Source organism: Agelaius phoeniceus, chromosome 20 (assembly GCF_051311805.1).
Source record: "Agelaius phoeniceus isolate bAgePho1 chromosome 20, bAgePho1.hap1, whole genome shotgun sequence".
Classification (NCBI taxonomy): Eukaryota; Metazoa; Chordata; class Aves; order Passeriformes; family Icteridae; genus Agelaius; species Agelaius phoeniceus.
In genome coordinates, this window is record NC_135284.1 from 3,441,103 (window position 1) to 3,464,560 (window position 23,458).

The following is a 23,458-nucleotide window of genomic DNA, read 5'->3' on the forward strand; positions in this document are numbered from 1 at the left end:
CACCCAAGATGGCCCCCGGGGGCGGCCGCAGCGACGCGGTGGGCGCTGGGCGGGGAGTCCACAGGCGATCCCTCACGTGAGAGCTGAAAAAGGAAGAACCGGGACGGCGCGGGGCACTGAAGGGGGTGGGTTGCCGCCCGCTCCCCGGTACCGCCGCCTCGGCAGCGGCGCGTTCCAAAGCACCGCGCACCCCGCTCCGCCGGAGCGCCGGAGGAAAGAGCGGCCGGACTACAAGTCCCAGCGTGCACCGCGGCGCGCCGCCAGCGGCGAGGGTCTGGCGTGGGCGCGGGGGCTGCCGAGATTTGTAGTCCCGCGCGTTGGGGTGGGGCGGCTCCGTCACGGGAGCAGTGCTGAGGTAAAGATGTGCCCGGGACGGGGAGAGCGGTACCCTCCGAGGGGAGCTGAGGGTCCCTCGGCCGGGCTGGGGGCCGTGGTGCTGCGGAGGGAGCCGCTTGCCGCGGCTCCCAGCGGAGGGGATGGGCTGTGTGGCCGTGTGGGTGCTGAGGAAAGCTTCTCCCCTGCTTTTTCCGCAGCTTTTCCACCATGAGGACGCGGTACCTGCTCCCCGCTCTGCTGAGCCTCTCGCTGGCGCTGCTGGGGCCTGGCGGTGAGTGTTTGGTCAGCGCAGCTTGGGCCCACAGGGCTCCAGATCAGTAAGAGATGGAAAAGGGCAGCTCTTTAGTTATCCCTTTACATCTCCCCAGGGATACCCGTGCCACGCTTCACATCAGCTCTTCTCTCACCCCTTACCTCGGCTTCTTGTGCTCCTACACTGTGCCGAGGTTGTGCACCTCGTGCTCCAAAATCACTTCTGCAGATTGAATAGTGCCTGGGGTGCAGTCAGTGATGAACTGGGAGCTCCTCTGCGCATAACTTCTTACAGACAATGTGTAGTATGTGGCAACAGTAAAAAGTTGACACAAAAAAAGTGTCCAGGCCAACCTGTGCAACCTGTGTCTCTCTCTGTTTCTGTAAATGTACGTTCTCTTGCACATCTGGGTACTTGGATTGAATTTGTGGCCCAAGAAACAATTTTATAATAAATTTGGGGCATTTATGACTCCTAGATCACCAGGATCACATCAAGAACCATGGTGGGTTTGCAGTACCTTATAATCTTCCCTTGGCATTAACTTTTGTTACACTTCAAGTATTTAAATTACTTCCTTGCAACATGTTCAAGTGACAGTTATATACTTCTCTTTTTAAGTTGCTTGGTTTCCCCCTTTGCTTTTTATTGTGTGAACTTTGTGATTGATCTGATACTGCAGGGACCAATGGGTAAAATATCTATGGCACAAAAAAAGTAGATTGTTCTTCTTAAGGAGCTGTTCATAGTAATTGAGACTTGTGTGGGTGTTTTTTTCCCCCCCCACAGATGGAGCCATTGTGTTGTCAGTCCCTGAAGTGGTTTCTCTAGAAAGTGGAAGTTCAACAAACGTCACTATCTCACTGAGGTAAAATCATGATTGCAGCTTTACTTTCCCTTTGGAACACGGGCTGCCCTCCATAAGTGAATTTACAGTTCCTCCCTTTCTAAAAATTGATGCTTAAGAGAAACTTGCATTTCCTAGAAGGATCACGTCCTGGACAAATGATCAGTGGAGTTCTTTAGGAAAGCTGTGCAGGGCTGTGTCACTTGGAAAGGTTTTATTTGTTCTGTTTTATCTTTCTGCTATAATTCCTGTCCTTCATCACCCCAAGTACTTGTGCCTTGTTTCAGCAAAGGGTAATGAGCACCAGGACAGGATAGGATAGGATAGGACAGGATCTTTTGGTGACTTTGCCACTTGTGTGGAGAAGAGGGAGGTACAGTGTGGCCATCACTGGATCAGATAAAAGAACCAGTGCAATATCACACAGTTTGGTGCTGGTTCCTCTGAGTATGAGGCAGCTTCTGCTGTGTGTGGGCTGCTCATTGCTGAGAGAATTGAGCAGATGCTCCCCTGCAGCCCTAAAGCAACCCCTGAGCTCAGGTACCAGCCTAACTTGTTTTTTCTGCCTTCTCAGGGCCCCACTAAATGAGACACTGGTGATAACTCTTAATATTACACACTCCTCAAAGCACAGCACCATTGTTGAACTTCCTGATAAGGTGAGTGAGAGCACAGACGTGTAACCATATGCAAAAAGCTCCTGCTGCTATGGTGCAACTCCTCTTTCTTCCCTCTGCTCTGCCTTGCAGGTACAGTTCCCTGCAGGTCACACTAAAGCAGAATTCCAAGTGAAAGCAGATGATGTGGGACAAGTAACAGTTTACCTTTATCCCAATAATTCCAACTTGACTGGGTGAGAAACTGGTTTTTTTGTTCTACTTTCTATCCTGTAGCTTCCTAAAAGTTGGGGTAACTATTCCTAGGAGTTAAATGGGACATGGGTGGGATGCAGTTAAGAAGATTGGTAACCCTGCAGCAAATCCCCAAATACTCAGGTAAATAGAGGGCACAGAAGCGGAGTGGTGTCTTAGATTTAATTACAAGATAACTGAGTTCTCACGGCTCCTTAGTCTGGTTTTAATAGTGCCTCCCAAAAGTATGAAGATCACATGTCAGCTTTTCTGCTCTGGGGAGCATTTGGCTGTCAGTGTCCAGTGGGATGCTGTTCTTGCTGTGCAGGGTTTGTTCTGGAGTTCCTGGGGTGTGTCAGTTAGGGGAGCCCTCTCCTCACAGAAGCCAGTTCTCCCTCCTGGGAAAAGCCCAGCCAGATGGAGAAAGCTGGACTGCACTTGCTTGTGGCTCAGATATTACTGAGCAGCAGGGTGCTCCTATTTTACTTCCTTGTTTTGCTTCTGCTTTTGAAACTCGAGGCAAAGGCAGAGGCGAGCACGTGGGACGCTCACAGGGCAGCACAATCACGAGGGTGAGGAGTGCAGCTCTGCTCTTGCCTAACAGACCCTGTGCTGAGGGAGGGGAAGCCACCAGCACAAGGTGACCTGGTGACCATGGTAAAGGATGGAAAGGAAAGACTCAGGGAGTGGGAGGTGTCCCAAACATAACAAAGTCACAAATAAAAAGGGGAGCAACTCAGCTGAACCCAACCAAATCTTTATTGTCTTGTCTCAACACCTGGACTCTATTTCCTCTCTCAGAACAGAACAAGGTAAAATCTCCTGAGAAAAGCTTTAATTAACTGATTCTTCTTGCATTAACCATCAGGCCTAGGATTCAATTTCAAGTGATTCACAGCATCATAGTGAGATATGCTGATGAGGTGATTGGCTGGATCTATTTTGTTGCCTGGTCCATCTCCTTTTATCCTCAACTCTTTGAGAACTGGCGACGGAAAAGGTAAAGAGATGTGTTTGCAAGTCACTAAAGCACTTTTGCAATCATCCTCATAGCTTCAGCTACATCTGTCTTGGTTATTGGGAATTATCCATGGAAAGGTGGGCAAAAAGGCAAAGGTAGGGTCTGAATAATTGCAGCCCCAGTGAGATTTTATACATGCAGGTTGGAGGGAAACCAAGTGCATCCTACAAACACCTGATCCTAAGATTTGGCATCCAGTATGAATTTGTGATAGAGGAGACTTCCCCATTCCTTTTGGTGCCATGTTGTAAATCATCTGGCTGAGGCAGCTGTGATGATCACTGTCAAAGATTACCAGCTGTTTCTCAGACACCTCCTTGTAGTGTCACATTTGGCCAGGTCCCCTTGAGCTAAGTGACTCTGAGTAGGAGCATTATCGTATATGAGAAGGAAACCATTTGATCTGGCAATGATGCACTTGTGCTTTATGGATTCAGGCTGGAAGGGCTTTGTCAGACAGGCTGAGCTCATGGAGGGGTGCAGCTAAAGAGCAGAGACAAATTGATCCATGAGAGCTCTGTTATTTCACCCAGCTTCCTGATGAACTCACAGCACTGTGTGGTCACAATGCCTGAAGCTTTTGCTTACACCAGAAACTGTTATAAATCAATACATTCCAGGGTCAGTTTGTCCCTGGAACTGCCTGTAACTCTCTAATGCATGTTTCTCTTTTTTTTTCCCCTCTTCTCTAGCGTTGTTGGACTAAGCTTTGACTTCATAGCATTAAACCTTACTGGCTTTATAGCATACAGTGTGTTTAATGTTGGGCTCTTCTGGATTCCCCTGATTAAGGTGAGCATGATTCTCTCTTAACACGTGCTGGGGGGTGGGTCTGTGCAGAAGGGAGTCAAGGCACGTGGCTGGTTTTGCTTTCTCTTACCTTTAGGAGGAGTTCCTGGTCAGTTATCCCAGCGGGGTGAACCCTGTGGCCATCAATGATGTTTTCTTCAGTCTCCACGCAGTGGCCCTGACCCTCCTCACCATCATTCAGTGCTGCATCTACGAGGTGGGTCCGGGTGCTGGGCTCACCTGTGGGCTCTGCCAGAGCTCCCTCTGCCGGGCACCTCCCTGCTCCATTTGGGCTCCAAAATCCCAAATTCCCTGCACTTCCACCGGCCTTTCCAGGAGCCAGGCTTCACAGCCCAGCTGCCTTCAGCTTTCCCGAGCTAGGAGCACCTCCACTAACCTTATCTACTTCAGCCTCATGGATGTTCTGAGCTTATAAGTAAACTCCTTAGGGACTCAAAATAACTGAGGCAAACAACCAAGTTCATAAAGTTCCCAAACAGCTCTCTAGCCAGCACATAGATTACAGCTCTTCACAGCACAAATGCTTTGCTGTTTCTTTGGAGCACTCTTCAAGCTATGATAGGATTTTAGATACTTCCTGCGATTCAAACACAGTTTTTTTCAACTTCTTTCCTAAAACAGCTGAAAATGCCCTTTCATAATTCACACCTTTTCAAGTGAAACTGATTGTTACAGTCAAGTGATTCTTACTTAATCCCACTGATTGTTCCAGTCAGGTGGTTCTTTGTTTGATTTTCATTGTAAAAACCTCCCATCTGAACAGACCAATTTTCTCTAGATGGTAACTTTTTCTCTCTTTGGGTTCTTCCTCTGATCATGCTAAATCTAAAACTGTAACAGCCCATCTGTCATCATTGCCAGGTACTACAGAATTTTCTAGTGAAGAATTAGAAAGCAACCACAAATCTTTTACCATAATGATATTATCAGCCTTTTGCACATACAGGAACTCCTGATCTCATCAGATTGAATTTTGGAGCTTTGTTACAGATTATGCACCATAAATACTCAAGAATACTGTTCCCCCTTGCTCAGGGACAGCAGTGTTTTAAATTATTGATATGAATATTGCTCATCAGCTCTTGCAAACCTCCAGCTGGTTGCTGTAGCACTTGCTTAATTTTAAAGTTCTCCTTGTGGTACCAGCCTGACTGGTAAAACAGGTTTGGAGTGTAGTGCTGCAGGGTCCTGAGCAAAGTGTATCTTTGTGTCTGGGGATGTGTGACCTGGCCAAAATGTACCTGTGTTTCTATTTCAGCGAGCAGGTCAGAAAGTATCCAAAGTTGTTGTTGGACTCCTGGCACTTGCATGGATCTTCACCTTCACAACGCTGTTCCTGGCTGCAGCTGAGGTGATGACGTGGCTGCAGTTCTTGTTCTGCTTCTCCTACATTAAGTTAGCTGTCACACTGATCAAATACTTCCCACAGGTAAATCTGAATTATTCTGCTTGCATTCCATATCCCTGCCACCCTAAGCCTGCCACCTTCAGCCTCTTGAAAGTCTGAAGAGACTAAACCACCAATGATTATTTATTAATAGTGACAAACCAGTAGAATTGTACTGAAAACTGCCTGCAAGTCAATCCCAAATCCTGTGCAGGACACTCTGACTGACTTCTTGTCACACTCCCAGGCCTACATGAATTTCTGCCGGAAGAGCACTGAGGGATGGAGCATTGGAAATGTGTTACTGGACTTCACTGGGGGAAGCTTCAGCCTTCTCCAGATGTTTCTGCAGTCTTACAACAATGGTAAGCCTGGAACTGAGGTGCTGGAGCCTGTCCTAATGGGGTGGGAAGTCCACTACAAAGGAGATAGATATAAAGCAGGTTATCTCAGAAGAATGATGTTTGTGCTGTGTTGTGGGGGGCTGTTCTTATGGGAAGGTTAAAGAACCTTTCATATTCCCTCAAGATATAAAATGAAGTAGCCATCCTGAAGAAACCACAGGAACAGTTATAAATTAGCTTTGCATAAGATGTGCACTGCAGTCAGTCTTGGGTGTGTCTGAGCAGTCCAGGTAATAGACATGAACTTCTCTAAAGGGTCCTAAGACTACACTTGAGGAGTCACACTTAACTCTAATTTTGTGTTTGACAGATGAGTGGAGGTTAATCTTTGGAGATCCAACCAAGTTTGGCCTGGGTGTCTTCTCCATCATCTTTGACATTGTTTTCATGGCCCAGCACTACTGCCTGTACAGGAGACGAGGCTACGAACCTTGTGAATAACAAACCTCGTTTGTGGAGACTCAAACTTTAAACTGAACTTGGCCCTACCCTCTCTGAGGGCTTTCAAGATTCTTGCTGCCAGTTACCAGAAATGCTGATTCTGATTTCTGCCTGTGACTTGATCCTCTCTGGGCTGGAACTCAAGCTGTTGCCTTGCCAAGCACTGGCTGCCAGATGCCTTAAGGACAGCAAGCTCTCAGCTGCACATGGGGGACTCGTGCCTGTTGGAGCTGCACACACAGCTCAGAGGGAGCTGTCCAAGCAGCACATGGCTCTTTTTTCACCAACCACAGGGAAGAGAAAGACCAAAGTGATGTCTTTCTGATTGGAGGTGAAGCACAAAGAGCAGAGTTCTGTCTTCCAAAAATCTGAGATCATGTTTAAGCAATCACTTCATGTCTTTAAGTAATGACTACAGACTGTCTGTGGATCCAAGTGCTGCTGCTGACCTTTCCCAGACAGCTCACAGTCCACCACCACTCAGGCTGGCCACAGTGGTACATCACAATAATGGAGTTTGTAACAAATGCACAAATATTACCATTTGAACTCTTTATTAAAAAAAATCCTAAAAAAACCAGAAGCTGTATTCTTATTTCACAGAAAGTTCTTTCAAAGGTGCTAAGATAAGTAATTAGAAGGGAATCTGTGTATTTATACTTGTATGCTTAGAACCTAATGTGTCTTTCTAGATCCCAGGTGAGGTTTGACAGTTCCCCACCAGTGAAACCAAATCTTACTGACCTCAGTAATTCCAAAATCTACCCTTGAGCCAAAAATGGTCACAGCTAGAGGCACCCAAGTGATGTGGCACTAGTAAATGTAAGGAGAAACAGCTCAGGAAAACCAACTTTGTTTTATTGTGTAAAATCAAGTGAAAAAAAGCAGTACAAATAGCAGTGTATCTTTATAGTAACAAAAATAACTCCAACTTGAAAGACTTATAACTTACTACGGCATTCTTAAGTAACAAAATTCCAAAGCAGGATTGTAGTAATTCCAGAGATATAAAATTGTTAAGTAGGCATCTGCTGGTGAGCACAGAACAGTCTGAGATGCATCAATCACAAGGTACATGGCACAGCAGTAAGGTACTGAATAAATTAGTCTGCCACCTCCTCGTGCTCTATTTACAACAGCTTTTACCCCAAGGCTGCTTAAGGAAACTATAGATATGTCTAGATCAACTGAAGAGGATTAAAAACTCCAGGTTTTGGATAACTGTAAAGCTAACTGGCTAACAAACCACAGGATGCTAGATCATGGACTTAGTGTTGCAGCAAGAATCTTCAGTCCTGTGGCATGTTGATTTAAACCACTTTAGTGTCCTGCTAGAAGTTTAAATTTGGTCAAGAGGCACTTCTGCAAAATTACTGGCATACTCATCTCTTCCATCCAATAAATCACTGATTTAAGCAAAGTCTTCTAAAAGACAAACCAAAATCCCTCCCATTTCAAGTCTGATAGGAGTGGAATGAAGGACTGAAAACTCTACAGTGACAAGCAGCATTTTTGGTAAGTTCAGGAACATTGTTTTGTTTCCTGCTCCATATTCCTTTCAATTAAACTCAGTTCATCTGATGGTACAAACTGGGAGTAAGGAGAATTCAGGTTTTACCCTGGCAGTGAGGTTGAACTGTAGTGTCCATGAAGTTGTAGGGTATTTCACAGGCATTGAGCTAACACTTGTGTGTTCCTCAGTTGTTCCTTGCCTGAAGAGGATGCTTTATCCAGGGAACCTTTGCAGGAAACTGTGATGCCCCAAACCCTTCAGTCACTCTCTATCTTGCACATAGTGAAGGATTAGTACAGTGCTCCTCCCCACAGCATTGTGCAGCTCTTAACTCTGGCATTTCAATTTGGTAGCAGTGTGGGGGACAGGACAGCTCCCTTCTAAAAGCTTAGGCACAGCAAACCCTCTGGTCTCCCATAGCAGAAACCACATTTCCTCCTAAAATAGGAGGCTTTTGTGCTACAGAAGAATCCTGTCCAAGTTAAGGCTTTTCCAGTTGCTCTTAGATAACTTGGGTCTGTCCTGTCCTGAAAGCCATGACTGCAGAAATCTTGCCACGTACCTGCAGGGCAGACTTTAGAGGAGCATTCTGCTGAGGGGAGTATTGTTTTACTACTGCCAGTTACACCAGAAGAAGTTAAAATTAAAAAAAGTAGCGTTTACCACAGGTAGGAACATGCACTCCCTTCCAGACAACCTGTTCCAGTCTAATAGTTGCTTCTTTCTTTGATACCAGTCTCTAGATCTCCCTCCCACCCCCTCCCCAGCTGGATGATGGATTAGGACATCATGGATTGCTGCACAGCCTTCTGCAGGGACTGCCTGGTCACCAGCAGCCTGACCACCTCCTCATTCCTTTTGGTCAGCCTCTTCCTGGCCTGGTCATGGGTCACCATTGTCATATCCCAGCCATTCACCTGGAAAAAAACCCACACAATAAGGCAGGTGCAGGGGCTCACAGGTGTCCTGTAACTGTTCTGTCAGAACCACATGTTGGATATGGTTGTGCCACAGCTCAGTTTATTTATAAACCCCACAAACTGTCCTGGGAAGTGCCCAGAAGATTATTTTCCCCAGCAGATGCTTCTCTGCACTGTACAGCTGGTACTACATCAGTACTGTTTTATTTTGGTGCTTACCTGCATGATCTTATCTCCAGTCTGGAGTCCTGCAACTTCTGCTGGGCCTCCTGCTGTCACCCTTGTTACATAGATACCCTGGAGAAAAAATGGAGAGTTCATTTACTAAATGTGGGAGGATTCAGTACTCAAGGGCCATTTGACTGACAACACAATAAAACTCTGTAGTGTATTATGAGATTTTAGTTAAAAACAGGCAGTGCAATGCTGGAAAATAGAAAAGGTGGAGAAGTCACTTGAATAACTCAGGCTGCAAGTGATGATGGGGCAAGAGAGTAGCTGTGGCAGAGAGCAGATGATGATTTGGGTATCTCAGCCTTTGGGAGAGGGAATTGCTACAGAAAAAGATTGTCTGACCTTGTCAGTCTTGTCTTCAGAGAAAGGATTCTGAGTAGGGTCCTGATCAATGCCACCCCCAATGCTGAATCCCAGAATCAAATTGTCACCTTGACGAAGCTTATGTATTTCAATTCTTTGCTGGAAAGAGAAAGAGATCAAAGAGCTGAGCATTGTGATGAGTGCAAGAAATTTCAAGTGCATTTCAGGCACTGGTACTTCAGATCCAGTTAGATTGTTTTTCACAGAGATCCCACAACACAGCCCAGCCCCTCAATTACTCAGAGCTATCCTGCCTGCCCAGAAATAGAAAGAACAACACTAAAACCAGAGCAGGTCTCTGTAAACATGACTCATGCCTTGATAAGCAGCAGTCACTCATGCCCAGCCTCATCTTGCTCATTATCCACATGCCCTATGTTCCTGCTAGTCCTATCAGCAGAAATAACAACCTATTATTAGGATGGCTCTTTTTCAGGATAACTTTTGTAACCCGGGGCAGGTTCCTCACTGCCCGATGCACAAAGGCATCTGAGCAGCTTTGGGCATTATGTCAGCACTGTAGAAATGCCAGCTGCTGCAATTCCTGAGCCAGGGTGAAAAGCCACGGTCTTAACTGACACAAAAACCTCTCAAAAGGTGCTTCCACCCTATCTAATGGAAGATGTTCCTGCTCATTGCAGCGGGGTGGATGTGATGACCTTCACGGGTGCCTTCCAACCCAAACCACTCAGTGATCCTCCTCTCACAGCCCTGTCACACAGACCTTGAACTGCCCCGCTGAATTCCAAACTCCCTGGATTCCAAACATCCGTGTCCTCAGCGGGAGCACCCACGCAAGCACAGCCCAGTTACAGCCGGGGGAAAGCACAGAATCCCTCCCTCGCACTGCGCGCTGATTAAAGCCATTATCTCACTCGAAAGCTCTGCTTCCCAAACCCCACCCAGACACGCAGGTGCTTATCCTGCCCTCAGCGGGGGATCCGCACCGAGACCGGGCTCGGCTGCCGCACGGTCCCGGTACCGGGAGAACGCGCGTCTCGCCGCCTTCGCTCCCTCTTCTCTCGAGCAGCCCCGGTCGAGGGTCGGTCCCTCCGCCCAGCGGAGTTTCCCCTCCGTTCTCCCACCCGGTATCGCAGATGGAGAATCTGACAGCGGGCAGCGGCCACGGGGCCGGCGGCGCTGCGGACCGAGCGGCCGCGCCCTTCGCCGGCGGACCGGGGCTGCCCGGGCACCTCCGCCCTCCCGACAGCCCGCAGGGCGCTGCCGGACAGCACCGGTACCGGCACCCGTGTCCCCGTCCGCTCCTTCCACACACCCGCGAATCAGAGCTGCCCCGGGGCGGCACCTCCGCCCGCTGACAGCGCCCGGGCACCACCGGCATCCCCCGCTCCATCCCCGCCAGCGGCCCCCGCGCACCACCGGCATCCCCCTCTCCATCCCGGCCAGCGGCCCCCGGCACGGTATCCCCGAATAGCGGTGACCGGCTGACCCTGTAGGAACGCCGTGCCCGCCCCTCCCGTGCCCGCTCACCACCACAGCGGTCACCGGCTGCCCCGGTACGAACGCCATGTCCGCCCCGTCGCCGCCGCCGTCCGAACAAAAGCGCCTCACCCGGCCCCGCCCCTCGGTCCCCGCCAGCCAATCCGGCCCCGCCCCTCTCTCCACACCAGCCAATCCGGAGCCGCCCCGCCCACGGCGCGCCGCCCGCGCGGCCGCGTCCCATCGGCCCCCTGGCCAAGATGGCGGCCGGGCGGTGGCGGCGGCGCGGTCGGGGCGGGCCGGGCCCGGCGGGCGGCCCGCGGTGACGGGCGCTGTGCGGGGTCCCTCGGCGCGCTGCGAGGTTTGACGGAGCGGCGGGGCTGCGCGCCGCCGTGGATGAGAGGTACGGAGGAAGGGGAGAACGGGCGGGAGGGCCCGCGGGGCTCTCCCGGCGGCCTGAGGGAGGTCGGGCGGGCTCGTACAGCGCGTTTGCTTCACCTCAGTGTCGGTGCGAGCGAGGAGGTGCCCGAGCCCGGCGCGGAGCCATGGCCGCCGTGGTGGCCAAGCGCGAGGGACCGCAGTTCATCAGCGAGGCGGCGGTGCGGGGCAACGCGGCCATCCTGGACTATTGCCGCACCTCGGTGTCCGCCCTGTCGGGCGCCACGGCCGGGATCCTCGGCCTCACCGGCCTGCACGGCTTCATCTTCTACTTCCTGGCCTCCGTCCTCCTGTCCGTGCTGCTGGTGCTGAAGGCCGGGCGGCGGTGGAACAAGTACTTCAAGTCGCGGAGGCCGCTGTTCACGGGGGGGCTCGTGGGAGGGCTCTTCACCTACGTCCTGTTCTGGACTTTCCTGTACGGAATGGTTCACGTGTACTGATGTACGGAATGTTCGCCGCTACCGGAGCTGCAGGACTGTTGCCAAAAGTCACTACACCATAGGCCAGCTCACTTTCCACACTGTTGTCCGTGGCTCGTGTCGTTAATGCTGTTGGTAAATTATGTCCAAGTACGAATTAATCAGTAGCACTGTTCTAATTAAACTGAATGTGAAGCACCGTTTGGATGCCTCCTGTATTTGTTTTCTTTTTAAAGGATAATTTCTGTCCCTAAAAGCAGGCACAGCTGTGGGGTTTGATTGATATAGTCCCTTGTATTCTTTGTGGTTTGGATACACACACCAGTTACAATCCCCTCTGGATGTGCTGCCTGTCCCTACACACAAATATTGGAATAGTAACACAGCACTCTGAAATAACCAAATTATTTTAAAATAATTCCACTGACACAAGAAAATAATTAAGTGGATATAAAGGTTTGGTACAGAAACATACATGCAAATGTTCTCTTCCCTTACTGCCATCAGTAAATGGCTCTGTCACAGGTGCTTGTCACTGGTCTCCAAAAAAGCCACAAAAGGGGATAAATCCATCACCTACCATCCAGGTAGTGCCTTTCCTGTAGCCCTGTTCCTGCAAAAATAAGTGATTCATTGATTTGCTCACATCACTATCACCACACCAGGTGGTTTGACCTGAAAAAACACTTACAGAACACTCCCAGGGAGCACTGGCCTAAAGTGACACATTTTATTGCTGAACGTGAAACACAAGGAGAAAAAAAAGAGTCAAAGTCAAGAAAGGAGCTCCTGAGAAGGAATCTGGTTATGTTTTATTAACAGCAGGGGTTGTAGGAGTTGTGTTACACAGTCTAAAGAAAGGAAACATTCTAGGGGATCTGGGAGGCCTGGAGACTCAGAGTCAGGAAATAGCTTTGGTCCTCTCACAGGAGGATGTTTTGGCAAGTTAAAACAATGGTTTCAGCAGAGTACAGTCAGCTTTGCATGTCAGGAGGAGCTGCTTGCTTGCCAGCAGTTGTGCCAGGCCCTGATGTCACACAGGGGCTTCACTCTGTGTTTCACCATCTAGAAATTACTCAACTCCAGTTAAACCCTGACAGTCAAAAGCCTGATGGGAGCTCTTGTGCAGTTCTCCACTGCACAAGAGTGGAGTGACTTGTGTTTGCCTTGAGGAGAGACTCCTGACTCTCCTGACAGAGAGAAGGTTTTGGATGAGATCAGAGCACCAAAGGTACACGACTTATCCTAAATGAACTCCAGTGTTTAATTCTATTTTCTAGCCCCATTTTTGGCTCACTACACAGAAGCAGAGGGGGGGGATCTAGACTGGGTGGGGTTTGCTGTCAGTGACTGGGTTCAGAGTTTGCCAATGCTAACAGAGGTGAATTTTAATTAATTCAGGATGAACCTGTACCTCAGAGTACCTGTACCTTAAAGAAGCTGAAGCAGAGGTGGGTGCAGCTGCTGGTGCCATTTGTGCAGACACTCGATGGCAGCAGCTCCCTGATGCCACCCTCAGATGCTCCAGCAGGAGCCCTTTAACTTTTGGTATTCAAAGCATGCACAGAAACATTTAATCTTCATCAGGACAGCTCCCAGTCAGTGGTGATGGGGCAGCATATACAGAACACAAGGATATTCTGATATTCCTTAAGCCCTTTTCTGAGATTGGTTACATCCTCACATGAGATAAATGGACAAAATGGGCTGCAGGGAGACTGATTCTGCTGGGAGACAAGCACTTGTGTTTCCTGGAGGTCCCTGGTGTTGAAGTAGCAGGCAGCTATGTCCTAACTTTCCCTGCTGTTGCTGTATTTGGAGGAGGCTGGCCCAGCCTGTGGCCCTGGCAGAGCTGCCCCTCTCAGTCTGCAGCACAGCCTGGGGTGCTGTGAGAAACAGAGGCACTGAATGCCCATCCAGACCTGCCCAGCATGAGAAATTGGGCAGTGGTGCAGCGAGGACAGTCCCCAGCAAATGACAGCAGGCACTGGAGGCAGAAGCTGTGCAGGTGCTCCACGCTGCTGCTCAGTGCATTCACCCCCACAAGAGTGACTGTCCCCCTGCCTCAGGCCCTGCAGCATCACAGCCCCTTCCCCAGCCCCAGCAGCTGCTCCAGTGCCACATTTCCCTGCATTTCCTGAGCAGAGCAGTCCTGCTGCTTCACACCTGATGTCACATCATCACCCAGGCAGGAGCTGGAGGTGGTGGCTGCCACTGCAGCAGAGCAGGAAACAGGTTGGGTTTCAGCTTCAGCCCTTCCCAAAGTGCTCCCATCACAGCTTTTCTCCACATGGAAGCAAAGCACAGCCACAGGACAGTGCTGGCTATTGGTATAAGTACAGATATATTTATCAGTGGATATAAAAACATTCATTTGGTGCCTTCTTTGTCCTTTTATAAAAATCCTTTTATAAATCCATAGTGACGACACATGTTGCAAGCTCAGGATCCCAGAGAAATCTCAGGGAAGAAAGGCAGTCTTTAAAGAAGGCTTTTTCCTCTGGGAATCCTGATCATAGCAGGCCTGATCTGGGCTATGTCCACCTCCCAGTGCTGGTGTGGTGCCACACCTGTGTGGGTTTCCTGGAGCTGGCAGAGCCTCTGCTGTGCCTAGAGCCCATCGAGCTGCTCCGGGCTCTGATTCCCGTTCAGCGTAGGGCTGGACAAGGACTTCCTGGAGTTGGACCTGGGGAAACAGGCACAGGGACAGCATGAGCAGCCTGGGATTTTTTCAGGAGGCAAAAATCTTCCCAGCCAGGCCTGTCTCACCTTACCCAAAGGCCCCTCCACATCTCAGTTTCACGAGGCTCTTGGAGCTGCCCCAATTCCACCCTCGGTCATTAGGGACCAACAGCACGAGGCCATTGCCAGTCCAACCATGACACAGCAGCTGCCTGTGCTCCCCAGCTCACTGCAGCAAGGAAGTACAGAGGAAGCCAATAACTTGGCCAAAATAATTTGGAAGAATATATTTCCCTGGAACTGTGCTCCTGTATCTCCTCCTATTTCTATCACTTAACAAAAAGCCATGATTTTTTTAACACAAAGCCAGGCCCACTTACTTTACTTCCTCATACTTTTTGCCTCGATAAAAGTTACTCTTCTTGATCAGATACAGCAGCACCAGGTCACAAAAGAAAGCTCCCTGCAAAGGGAAAGAACTTGTGTTTTACCTTTGAAACAGAAAAGGAAGTATTCTGATTTCATTAGAAATGAACATTAATGAAAGGATAACTTGTAGAAACTGTGTTTGCCTTCATTCTCCATGCATTTTCCAGGGTATGTATATACAATATACAGCCTGTGTGGATGTTTAGACTAGCAGGTTTATTAACAAATGCTTTTAAGACAGGATACAGACACACACCTGGCTGAGTAGTCTGAGTAGTAAAGATTCTGCTGGAGAAGGTTTAAGCCCCCCGTCCCATTCTCATCCCATTTTGGGTCTGGGTCCCCTGGGGTTACTTTAACACAAAACATTCACTTACAGCTCCCATGAGTGCCAGCCCCGAGCTGATATTGATGATGGTGGGAATGATGTTAAATTTCCCTGCCTGGAAGAACAAAGGTCATGAAGTCACCACTGAGAGAACAACCCACAAAACAAACCCAAGGGTGTGGTACTGCCCTGGGGAAGCTGCTGCTGCCCCTGGGTGTGTTTTGTTCCCAGGCACAACCACGGGGGATTTGCACTGAGCAATCTTGGAGGCTGAAGGTCTGTGTGTCTTAGGTCTGACTGTCCCTGGCTGCATTTCTGAGCTTGCATCATGCCTGGATTAGGCTTCTTTTCTCTCTGCAGTGCTTGCACGTGGAAAACAAGTCTCTGGGGCACATTTGTTTCTGTTGGGCTTTACATGAGCCTGGTTTTAAGTAGAGGAGGTGCAGGCTCAGCTGCACTGCAGGTGATCTCTCTTACATGGGGATTAGCTCCACATGGATGGATGGGAAAAGCCCTTTCCTACAACAAGCCAGAGAAGCTGTCCTCACCTCAGAGCTGCCTCCCCCCACTTCCTTCCTCTGCAGGCTCTGGCACATGCTGGCCTGGCCCTCACCTTGCCGTTCACCATCACATCGAAGCGGATTCCGTAGGCTTTAATGAGCGTCCGGTAGTCGACCCCCTCAGCATCCCGGTAATACTTGGCAAACCTGGAGTACAACAATTCTGGATTTAATTCCACCTGCCCCTCTGAAGTCTCTCATGCCTTCAAAGAGATCTGTTCCCTTATCAAAGCCAGCTTTAGCCTGCCAGGAGCACTCCCCACCTCCCTCCCTCCTCTGCAGCACTCTGTGCTTGGCTGCAGCAGTGCCTGGCACAGGCTGGTGCCACTCCACTGCCAACCTCCAGCACCTGCAAGCCCAGGCAGCCCAGCCCAGCTGTGGTTCTGCATTGTGCCCTCCTCTGTACCCACCTGAAGTTGTACCCAGAAGAGATGGAGGTTTCTGCAGACTTGTTATCCAGCCGGCTAAAAGAATAGTGAGGATTACATTCAGAAGGGGCTTTATCAAGATCACAGTTCCATTCAATCTGAATTCCTATCACACCACCCTTAAAAGAGAGAGACAGGGTGAGTTGTTTAAGCTTAGTTCAGTTGAAGTGTCTTCAAATTTGTCAGACCCTTGGGCAGGTTTTCCCCAGGGGCAAGAAGCAGCTGCACTTCTGGTCACAGACAAGGGGGCACACACTCCTGCCTGGGCTCAGTTCAGGTGTGTGACATTAATGCCATTATTACTCTACAACCCCACTTCTCCCCGAGGTTTCTCACCCCGGGACATTGATTTCATCCCACATTTCAGTGGGGAAGATGATCTTTTATGCAGGGGTGGATTTCCAGAGTACTGGGTTTAAACCAACGCTGTAGTAATGTTGAAATTAAACAAAAAATCCCTGCTGGCAGAGCAGCAGTTTGGGCAGCCCTGAATAGAAGATAAGTGACACAACCAGCTGTTTTGAGAGAACTCCCATTCCCTGGGGACAGGATAAATGGGACCAGCTGGACTTTAAGCACTGGCACCTCTGCAGTGCAGCGCAGGGCAGTGCAGGAGGCAGCTCGCAGGGCAGTGACTCCTCACAGGCTCCCAGTGATCCAGCTGGGAGCACCCACGAGCCCCGGGCCACTCCTACCTGCGAGGCCATTTCCTGGAAGTCGCCCCCAGCCCAGCGGACGATGTTGCCCAGCACGAAGATGGGGCAGTAGGGATGCTCCTGGCTGTACCGACAGCTCTTCAGGTAGGACTCGTTGTCAGTGGCCAGCACATTCATCCTGCACGTAGGAAACAGGGAAATCCACCTTGGCTCCCTCCCTCTTTCCTTGCCTTCAGATCCTGCAGCTGGACTGCAGAGACAAGAGGCTTCTCCAACAGCCTCTGTGCACCCCGAGGGTGTCTCTGCTGCTGGCCTGGGAAAGCAGTCTGTACCCCCAAAAATGATCTCCTGGCCAGATGAATCTGGGCTCAAGAAAGGACTCACACAGAACAGATTGCCAGACTGCTCCAGGGTGATCTATTTTTCTCAAGGGAAAACAATAGGGTTCTGGAAATGCTTATCTGAGCCCCAGGACAAGAGCCAGAACATGCACATTTCTACACTGCTTCAGTTTGTTCACATAGCAGCAGCAAAGGCAAACAAATATTTTTTAAATTTGCTTTTTTTGCCAGCCTTATCCAGGCACTTTATTTTTCTGGAGGAGGGGGAATATCTATTGAGCAGGAGAAGCTCAGGAAGCTGTGGCACTTACTTGGAGAACTTAAACTTGGGGAAGCGAATGGAGTTCTTGATGTAAACAGTGAAGTTTTCTGCACTGCCTAGAAGTGGTTTCCTGCAAGAGAAGGGTTTGTTCTCTGTCTTTGTCCCCTGCCCACATGTGAAATCTTGAACTGCCATTTTAGAAGCAGCTTTATGCAGTAGGTTGGATGGCACCAGGCCAGCTGTGCCATTCCCCCACAGTGCCAGCAAGGGGCTGGTGAGGAGCATGCAGGTCCAGGGGACACCACCAGGGCTGGGAGCAGTCAGGGAGAGAAGCAGGGGGAGCAGAGGGCCAGTCCTGCCAGGGAGAGCCTTGCAGAGCCCCTGAACAGCCCTGACTGAGCAGCCAACATTCCAGCAAGCACCCAAGCAGAGGGGACACGGGATCTGCCCTGGGTGACACACAAGCCAAGCAACTCAAGCTTGGAAAGCAGACACGTACTTGGGCTTGGATCTTTTCTCCACTGGGCACCAGGCCAGTATCTCACAAGTCCCTCTGGTGCTGCCCCTGTCTTTCAAACAACGGCCAGTCTTAACCCCTGTGAGCAGACAGCACAGAAAAGGTCACAGCAGCAGGCACCTCCTCTCCTTGCCTACAGGGCATGTGAGAATAGAGGATTTTCCCTCTCCTCCCGCTGTGAAAGGGCCTCTCAGCTGGAACAAACACCCTCTTGTTGAGCCTCTGAGCAGCCTGGGGTTCCCTGGCCCAGCCACCACAGAGCTGTGAGCAAGGCAGGGATCTCAATAAAAGAGGGGGGAAAAGGAAAGGGTGGAAAAGGAGAGGGGGGAAAAGGAAAGGGGGGGAAAAGGAGAGGGGGGGAAAAGGAGAGGCCTTGGTGCTCTCTGCAATCAGAGATCTGGGGGTTGTACCCAGGCTGAGGGCTCTGAAGGACACCAGACACAGCTCAGACAGGGACATGTCCCTTACCATTGCCAGCCACCACTGCTTCTCCTTCCAGGCAGTCCGTGTCCTTGTCACACAGGGCATCGGGAATGCTGGCACTCTGCAGAGGGGAAAGGACACAGGTGACAGTGTGACAGCACACCAGAGACACAGAAAGTGGGGTGGGTTCTGTGTGAGCACTAAAACCACACAGCTGAAGTGGGAACTGGGGGTCATGTACACATATCCCACCACCAGCATTCAGCCACCCCCGATTTTGGGTTCTGCTCAGTCTGGAGAGGGGCAGACTGGAAAAACCAACATTAGTACTGACCAAAACCAGGCAGGAGGCCTCTTTGCTGTAAGATAACCCTACCTTGGATCTAAGCCACAAAGTTCTCTGGCTCAAAAGTGCCCCTGTCCTGGCCACCAGAGGACAGCAGTGCCCTGACCAAGCCAGCTGTGCTCCTGATGTGACATGGAAAATCCTTCTGCTCCATGGACAAAAATCCATCTGCTCCATGCACAGCACTCCCTGCACAGCCACACACCTCCTCCCCGGGCTCCAGCCCACTCTAAACATCCCCTCAGAGGATATTCCACAAGCACCTCACGCCTTTGGCCTTCAGGGAATGTTCTGGGAGGTAATGAAAACCTGAATGTTCAGCACTTTCCAGGATGGGGCTCTTAAAAAGTCTCTTCTCCTCATAACTACCCTGAGTCACATCAAATTTGTTTTCCCAGGGCCTTTTCTAACCCTGAGCAATCACTGTCTGGTCTCATCTCCAGCTGGGCAGAAATTCAACACCACCTAAAGTCAGGGAGTCTCTGCGTGATCAATGCCTCTGGAAGTTAAAATAGCTGAGCCTTCCAGGTTTACAGTAATTTCCCAAATTAGCTTTTACACTATAGGAAAAAATACTTGTCTTTCATCCTTCCTCTCTTTGTGGCTCCAGAAGTGTCCTCTGTCAGTTCCTTTCCCTGGTTTTGCAGGGGTCTGGGGGTCAAGGGGCTCAGTTCTTCCTACCTCAGCACACGTGGCTTGTCTCTGGTTTGGGGTCACAATCAGATTTGTCATGACAAAGAAGACACTTTCGCCCTGCAATAAACAAAGAGTCAGATAACTTGGTTTACTCTAAAAGTACTTGTAAATAAGGAGCATGAAGCTCTCTTCTGAAGAGAGGAACCCCCTCTCCCCACGGCTTCTCCGGCTGAGATACAGCACCACCCTGTGTGTGGATATTTGTTTGGATGAATTCCCTGACACTGTGGGTGCACACACAGCCATGAGAGCCAGCCCACGGTCCTGGGGGGAGGCAGAGCACCCCCAGCATCTCCAATAAAAAACTCACAGCAGAAAACCCCTTCCAGCATCACTTTCTTGTATCCCAGCTCCTGCCAGTTCACAGGGAAGACCGGGATAGATCCCTTCAGCACCCACAGGGGGTGATGCCAACCTGGGGAGGGATGACATAGTCTGCAACATCCCAAATCCTCTCCCCCAGCTCCGAGGTGTTGGTGAAGGCCACCCCTTTCAGCTTGGTGATGACAGAGCTCTGGAGGGACGTGTCTGTGTCCTGGTAGCCTTTCTTGACCACAAACACCCACCTGTGTGAACACAGCAGCGTTAGGGGCAGTCAGGGAATGAGTCAGACAGAGAAATTCACACCGAGGTCAAATCAAAACGTGCAAATGACACCAAACCCTCTGCTCCCCCTGCTTCTGCTAATAAAGGATAAACTCCTGGACATGAGCTGTGCTTGCCAACAGTGGAGGAATGTGTAACAACAGGTCATGAGGTAAGAAATCAAAGCCTCCATCTGTGCTACACTCAGCAACCTCAGAAAGGAAAAACAAGAGCAGGACTGTGCCTTTCTCGAGATGAAAAGCAAGAGAGGCTTTTGGAGGTTCACAAGTGCAGAACTCTCACTTCAGCACACAGACCCTGAGCTGCCAGCCAGCAACACACCAGGCTGGGACAGGGAACCCCTGCAGCTGAGCTGGGGATGCCTGGCAGGAACCTGCAGGGGATGATCCCAGCTGGATCCAGCTCCTTTGCCAGCCAGGGTGGTGGGAACAGCCCTGGGAGAGCTGCTGCCTTGCTAAGCCATCCAGGGAAAGGCTTTGCTTCCTCCTCTCCACTGGAAGCAGCGGGAGTTCCATTTCCCTGGGTGAAAACCTCTGGCTCAAATGAAACACTTCCAGCTCCCCCACAATACTGCTAAAATCACCTGTCAGGACAATAAATCACCCTTGAAGAAGCTGAGGGTGCTGGGGGCACGTTGGGAGAGGGAGAGGGGCTGAATCTGTGGCACAGCTCCTCTTTTCAGGGCTCTCCTGCCCACAGGGGCTGAGCAGCACTGGTGGCACCCAGCCCTTCACCTGCCACGTGGGACAAACCTGCACATGAACACTCCCCACTGTCATAAATACATATTATAATATTGGCTTTTCACAAATATTGAAATGGATGCTAAATGTATAATGTCAAAGTAACTTTGCTATAAAGATATAGTTTATATTTCTGTTAGTCAAATAGCTGATAGAAGTATTTTTGTGTTAAACTGCCTGCCTGGTTGGGATAACATTCAGTGAACACAAGAAGATCCCTGCTATTGATATGGCAACTGTCAGCACTTACCATCGACAGAAAATATGGACCAAAGCCCAAACTGGAGGTGATGATAAGAATGATAAAACCACAACCAAGGAATACAGATGCTCTGAAAAGGCAGCCCTGAGGATGAGCCCTGCCAAACAATTCTTGGAACATGTTAACTGGTTTGGGGGGGAAGTCTCAATATGCCTAAGTGTTTATTAACATGCAACAGGCTGATGCCATAGGAATGGCACATAAAGGTTGTTTCTGGAATGGCCAAGGTGCTCTTGGTGGAATGCCAAGAGGTACCTGACCGTTAAACCAATTGCTTTATTAGCTCCTGATGTCGGTTATTAAACTTTTACACTTCTACAGGAGAGTGAACCTTGTTTTTTACACCCACCCTGGGAAGTTTCCTACTCCCCCCTTTTCCCAAGAGCACTGATTTCCTCTCCCAGGAAGGCTCAAAAGCAGATCCTTGCATTTTCTGCAGTGAATCAATGAATCAATGGCAGCTGCATCCCAGAAATAGTCCAGAAGGGTTTGATGATCCCCACCCAAAGCCAGCCTGTGAACTGGGACGTGTTCCTGCAAGCCCTAAGCACAGAGGGGTCACTGTGACAATGCCAAGGGTTTGCAGGAGGCCACAGATACCAGAGGAGGAAAAGAACCCTGCCCTGTCCATGCTGTATGTCCCTCAGCCATGCTCTGCACAGGATTCCTCCCCCAGCCAGACCATGCCAGAGTGCTGAGGAGCTGCTCTGCTCACTGGGACTGCACAGCTTTCTATAAATACACCCAGCACCTAAAAATGACTCTGCTATATTTAATCAGTGGAAACACGAGGTGTGGGAAAGGTGAAGGGACCAGGAGCACAGACAGTGAGGGGACAGTTAGGTGTCACAACCTAAAAAGCCTCAGAAACTCAAGAATCAACAGCACAGGCTGGATAATTCCAGGTCTGAGCCTGCAGGGGCTGGTCACACACCAGCGTGCCCAGTGTGCTGCAGAACTGGGCCTTTCCCAGGCTGTTCCTGAGCCAATGCCCTGCTCTGAAATGAATGCAAAGCAGCTGACACTGCTGCTGCCTCAGCCCCCACAGCCTGGCTGCTGCAGCCCACTCCAGCTCAGACATCCCCCATTTTCTGCTTTTCCCTCCCATCTGCACCTGAGCAGGTCGTGGTGCTGTGCAGAGAACACAGGAGTGCCCCAAGGCTCAGCACCAGGGCTGATAATGCTCATTTGTCCTGAGGAGTCACACAGCAGGGTTTGGCACCATTCCCACAAAATATAGAAACAAAGGCATAAATAATGCAGTACAAAGCCATAGACACTGGGTCTATTTTTAACCCAACCTTAATCTGAAGGGTAGAGCTGAATGTAGCCACCCCTAGCAGGTGAAAAATCAGACATAACCTATCAGACACTACAAAATGCAGCTGTATAAACCTGTCTGACGAACTGCATTGAAATCAGGAGGCACAGCAGGCTGTCACTGTGTGCAGAGTGCCCTAATTTATCTTTATCACAGCAAAACCCGTCCTTATCACAGCAAAACCCATCCTTATCACAGCAAAATCCACCGTTACCACAGCAAAACGTGAAGCAGAGTGTGATCCTTACCCCACCAGGTAAGCCAGGATGGAGAGCTGCACCACTCGGTAGAGGACCCCAACCTTCTTGTTCTTGGCAATGACGTATTTCTCCGTTTTATAATCGAAAAGAGACAGAAATAAAGCCTTCCAAGCCACCTGCCCCATGCTCCCAGCTCGCTCGGTGGCTGGAGCAGGCACAGCTCGCACCACCCACACGTGCAGTGCATGGAAACCTGAGACAGCAGCCCCGCTCTCCTCCTCCTCCTCCTCCTCCTTCGGCAGCAGCTCGGTCAGGAGCCAGCAGCTGCACTGTCACATCCTCCCTGAGCTGCTTTCCAGCTGATTCATCCCTGGGGATAGCCCCTGTCCCCCTCCAGGTTTCGTTCTCTGCCCCGCAGGAAATGTTTGGAATTGAATACGTTGCAGCGCAAAGCCTGTGCCACGATGCTCCCACAGGCACAGAGTGGGCTGGGCTGGAAGGGACCCACAGGAACCACCCAGTCCAACCCTCAGCCCTGCACAGGCCCCCCAAAAATCCCACCCAGTGTTTCCAAACGCTCCTGGAGCTCTGGCAGGCCGTGCCCATTCCCTGGGAGCCTGGCAGAGCAGAGGGGGCTCAGCATTTTCCTGATGTCCGCCCTGACCCAGCTGCAGCCCTTCCCTGGGTCCTGTCACTGCCACCAGAGCTCAGCTGCAGCATCCAGGGCACACGGGGACAGCCTCTCACCGTTTCTCAGTGATTGAAGCCTTTCTCCAGCCTTTACAGCATGACAACACATCGGGATAAATTTTTGATTTCTGGAACGTTTGCATGAGCAATGAGAGCCAGAGTCCTTGAGAACCTGCCTGGTTCCCACTCCTTCCCACCAAAACCCAAACTGAATAGCTCATGAATAAATTCTGCACGTGCCTAAGGACAAATCAATGCTTTCCAAGGACTGGACATGAGGAAACAAGCACA

General features: G+C 50.3%; 4 protein-coding genes across 8 annotated transcripts; 2 read left to right on the forward strand and 2 right to left on the reverse strand.

Annotated features, from left to right (window-relative positions):
- Positions 1-2: 2 nt before the first annotated feature.
- Positions 3-6,921, forward strand: CTNS (cystinosin, lysosomal cystine transporter). 3 transcript variants are annotated; one of them, XM_077188884.1, is made up of 11 exons: positions 3-125; positions 534-607; positions 1,379-1,457; positions 2,011-2,095; positions 2,186-2,289; positions 3,156-3,287; positions 4,001-4,100; positions 4,195-4,314; positions 5,377-5,547; positions 5,753-5,870; positions 6,220-6,921. In XM_077188884.1, the coding sequence occupies exons 2-11, from the start codon at positions 544-546 to the stop codon at positions 6,348-6,350; spliced, it is 1,104 nt and encodes a 367-aa protein (XP_077044999.1). In that variant the 5' UTR covers positions 3-125; positions 534-543; the 3' UTR covers positions 6,351-6,921. The 3 variants fall into 3 exon arrangements, with proteins under 3 accessions (XP_077044999.1, XP_077045000.1, XP_054502827.2); XM_077188885.1 differs by lacking the exon at positions 3-125 and adding an exon at positions 142-272; XM_054646852.2 differs by lacking the exon at positions 3-125 and adding an exon at positions 216-355.
- Positions 6,922-7,187: 266 nt separating this feature from the next.
- On the reverse strand, positions 7,188-10,963 carry TAX1BP3 (Tax1 binding protein 3). The gene is made up of 4 exons (XM_054646853.2): positions 10,872-10,963; positions 9,360-9,479; positions 9,003-9,080; positions 7,188-8,780 (listed from the first exon to the last, which is right to left on the reverse strand). Exons 1-4 carry the CDS (start codon positions 10,908-10,910, stop codon positions 8,643-8,645), a joined length of 375 nt encoding a protein of 124 aa, XP_054502828.1. The 5' UTR covers positions 10,911-10,963; the 3' UTR covers positions 7,188-8,642.
- A 67-nt stretch (positions 10,964-11,030) lies between these two features.
- EMC6 (ER membrane protein complex subunit 6) lies at positions 11,031-11,880 on the forward strand. The gene is made up of 2 exons (XM_054646964.2): positions 11,031-11,223; positions 11,324-11,880. The coding sequence occupies exon 2, from the start codon at positions 11,366-11,368 to the stop codon at positions 11,696-11,698; it is 333 nt and encodes a 110-aa protein (XP_054502939.1). The 5' UTR covers positions 11,031-11,223; positions 11,324-11,365; the 3' UTR covers positions 11,699-11,880.
- Positions 11,881-12,393: 513 nt separating this feature from the next.
- P2RX5 (purinergic receptor P2X 5) lies at positions 12,394-23,109 on the reverse strand. Of its 3 annotated transcripts, none has more exons than XM_077188595.1 (12): positions 22,526-23,109; positions 19,761-19,911; positions 19,226-19,402; positions 18,349-18,424; positions 17,863-17,959; positions 17,413-17,493; positions 16,800-16,938; positions 16,087-16,223; positions 15,730-15,823; positions 15,166-15,231; positions 14,740-14,822; positions 12,394-14,363 (listed from the first exon to the last, which is right to left on the reverse strand). In XM_077188595.1, the coding sequence occupies exons 1-12, from the start codon at positions 22,660-22,662 to the stop codon at positions 14,288-14,290; spliced, it is 1,314 nt and encodes a 437-aa protein (XP_077044710.1). In that variant the 5' UTR covers positions 22,663-23,109; the 3' UTR covers positions 12,394-14,287. The 3 variants fall into 3 exon arrangements, with proteins under 3 accessions (XP_077044710.1, XP_054502921.1, XP_077044711.1); XM_054646946.2 differs by having other exon boundaries at positions 19,331-19,402; positions 22,526-23,045; XM_077188596.1 differs by lacking the exon at positions 19,761-19,911 and having other exon boundaries at positions 22,526-22,611.
- Between the last annotated feature and the right edge of the window lie 349 nt (positions 23,110-23,458).

What these genes read in the sequence shown, in the direction of transcription:
- TAX1BP3 (XM_054646853.2), bottom strand. Translation starts at nt 10,910, where the DNA reads ATGGCGTTCGTACCGGGGCAGCCGGTGACCGCTGTGGTG. An exon ending in AGCCGGTGACCGCTGTGGTG is followed by an intron (nt 9,480 to 10,871) that starts GTGAGCGGGCAC and finishes TTCTCTTTCCAG; the next exon opens with CAAAGAATTGAAATACATAA. An exon ending in CTGGAGATAAGATCATGCAG is followed by an intron (nt 8,781 to 9,002) that starts GTAAGCACCAAA and finishes GTTTTTTTCCAG; the next exon opens with GTGAATGGCTGGGATATGAC.
- P2RX5 (XM_077188595.1), bottom strand. Translation starts at nt 22,662, where the DNA reads ATGGGGCAGGTGGCTTGGAAGGCTTTATTTCTGTCTCTTTTCGATTAT. An exon ending in CCCAAGTTTAAGTTCTCCAA is followed by an intron (nt 16,939 to 17,412) that starts GTAAGTGCCACA and finishes TCCTACGTGCAG; the next exon opens with GATGAATGTGCTGGCCACTG. An exon ending in TCTTCTGGGTACAACTTCAG is followed by an intron (nt 15,824 to 16,086) that starts GTGGGTACAGAG and finishes GTTGTACTCCAG; the next exon opens with GTTTGCCAAGTATTACCGGG.
- CTNS (XM_077188884.1), top strand. Translation starts at nt 544, where the DNA reads ATGAGGACGCGGTACCTGCTCCCCGCTCTGCTGAGCCTCTCGCTGGCG. An exon ending in GAGAACTGGCGACGGAAAAG is followed by an intron (nt 3,288 to 4,000) that starts GTAAAGAGATGT and finishes CCTCTTCTCTAG; the next exon opens with CGTTGTTGGACTAAGCTTTG. An exon ending in TGATCAAATACTTCCCACAG is followed by an intron (nt 5,548 to 5,752) that starts GTAAATCTGAAT and finishes TCACACTCCCAG; the next exon opens with GCCTACATGAATTTCTGCCG.
- EMC6 (XM_054646964.2), top strand. Translation starts at nt 11,366, where the DNA reads ATGGCCGCCGTGGTGGCCAAGCGCGAGGGACCGCAGTTCATCAGCGAG.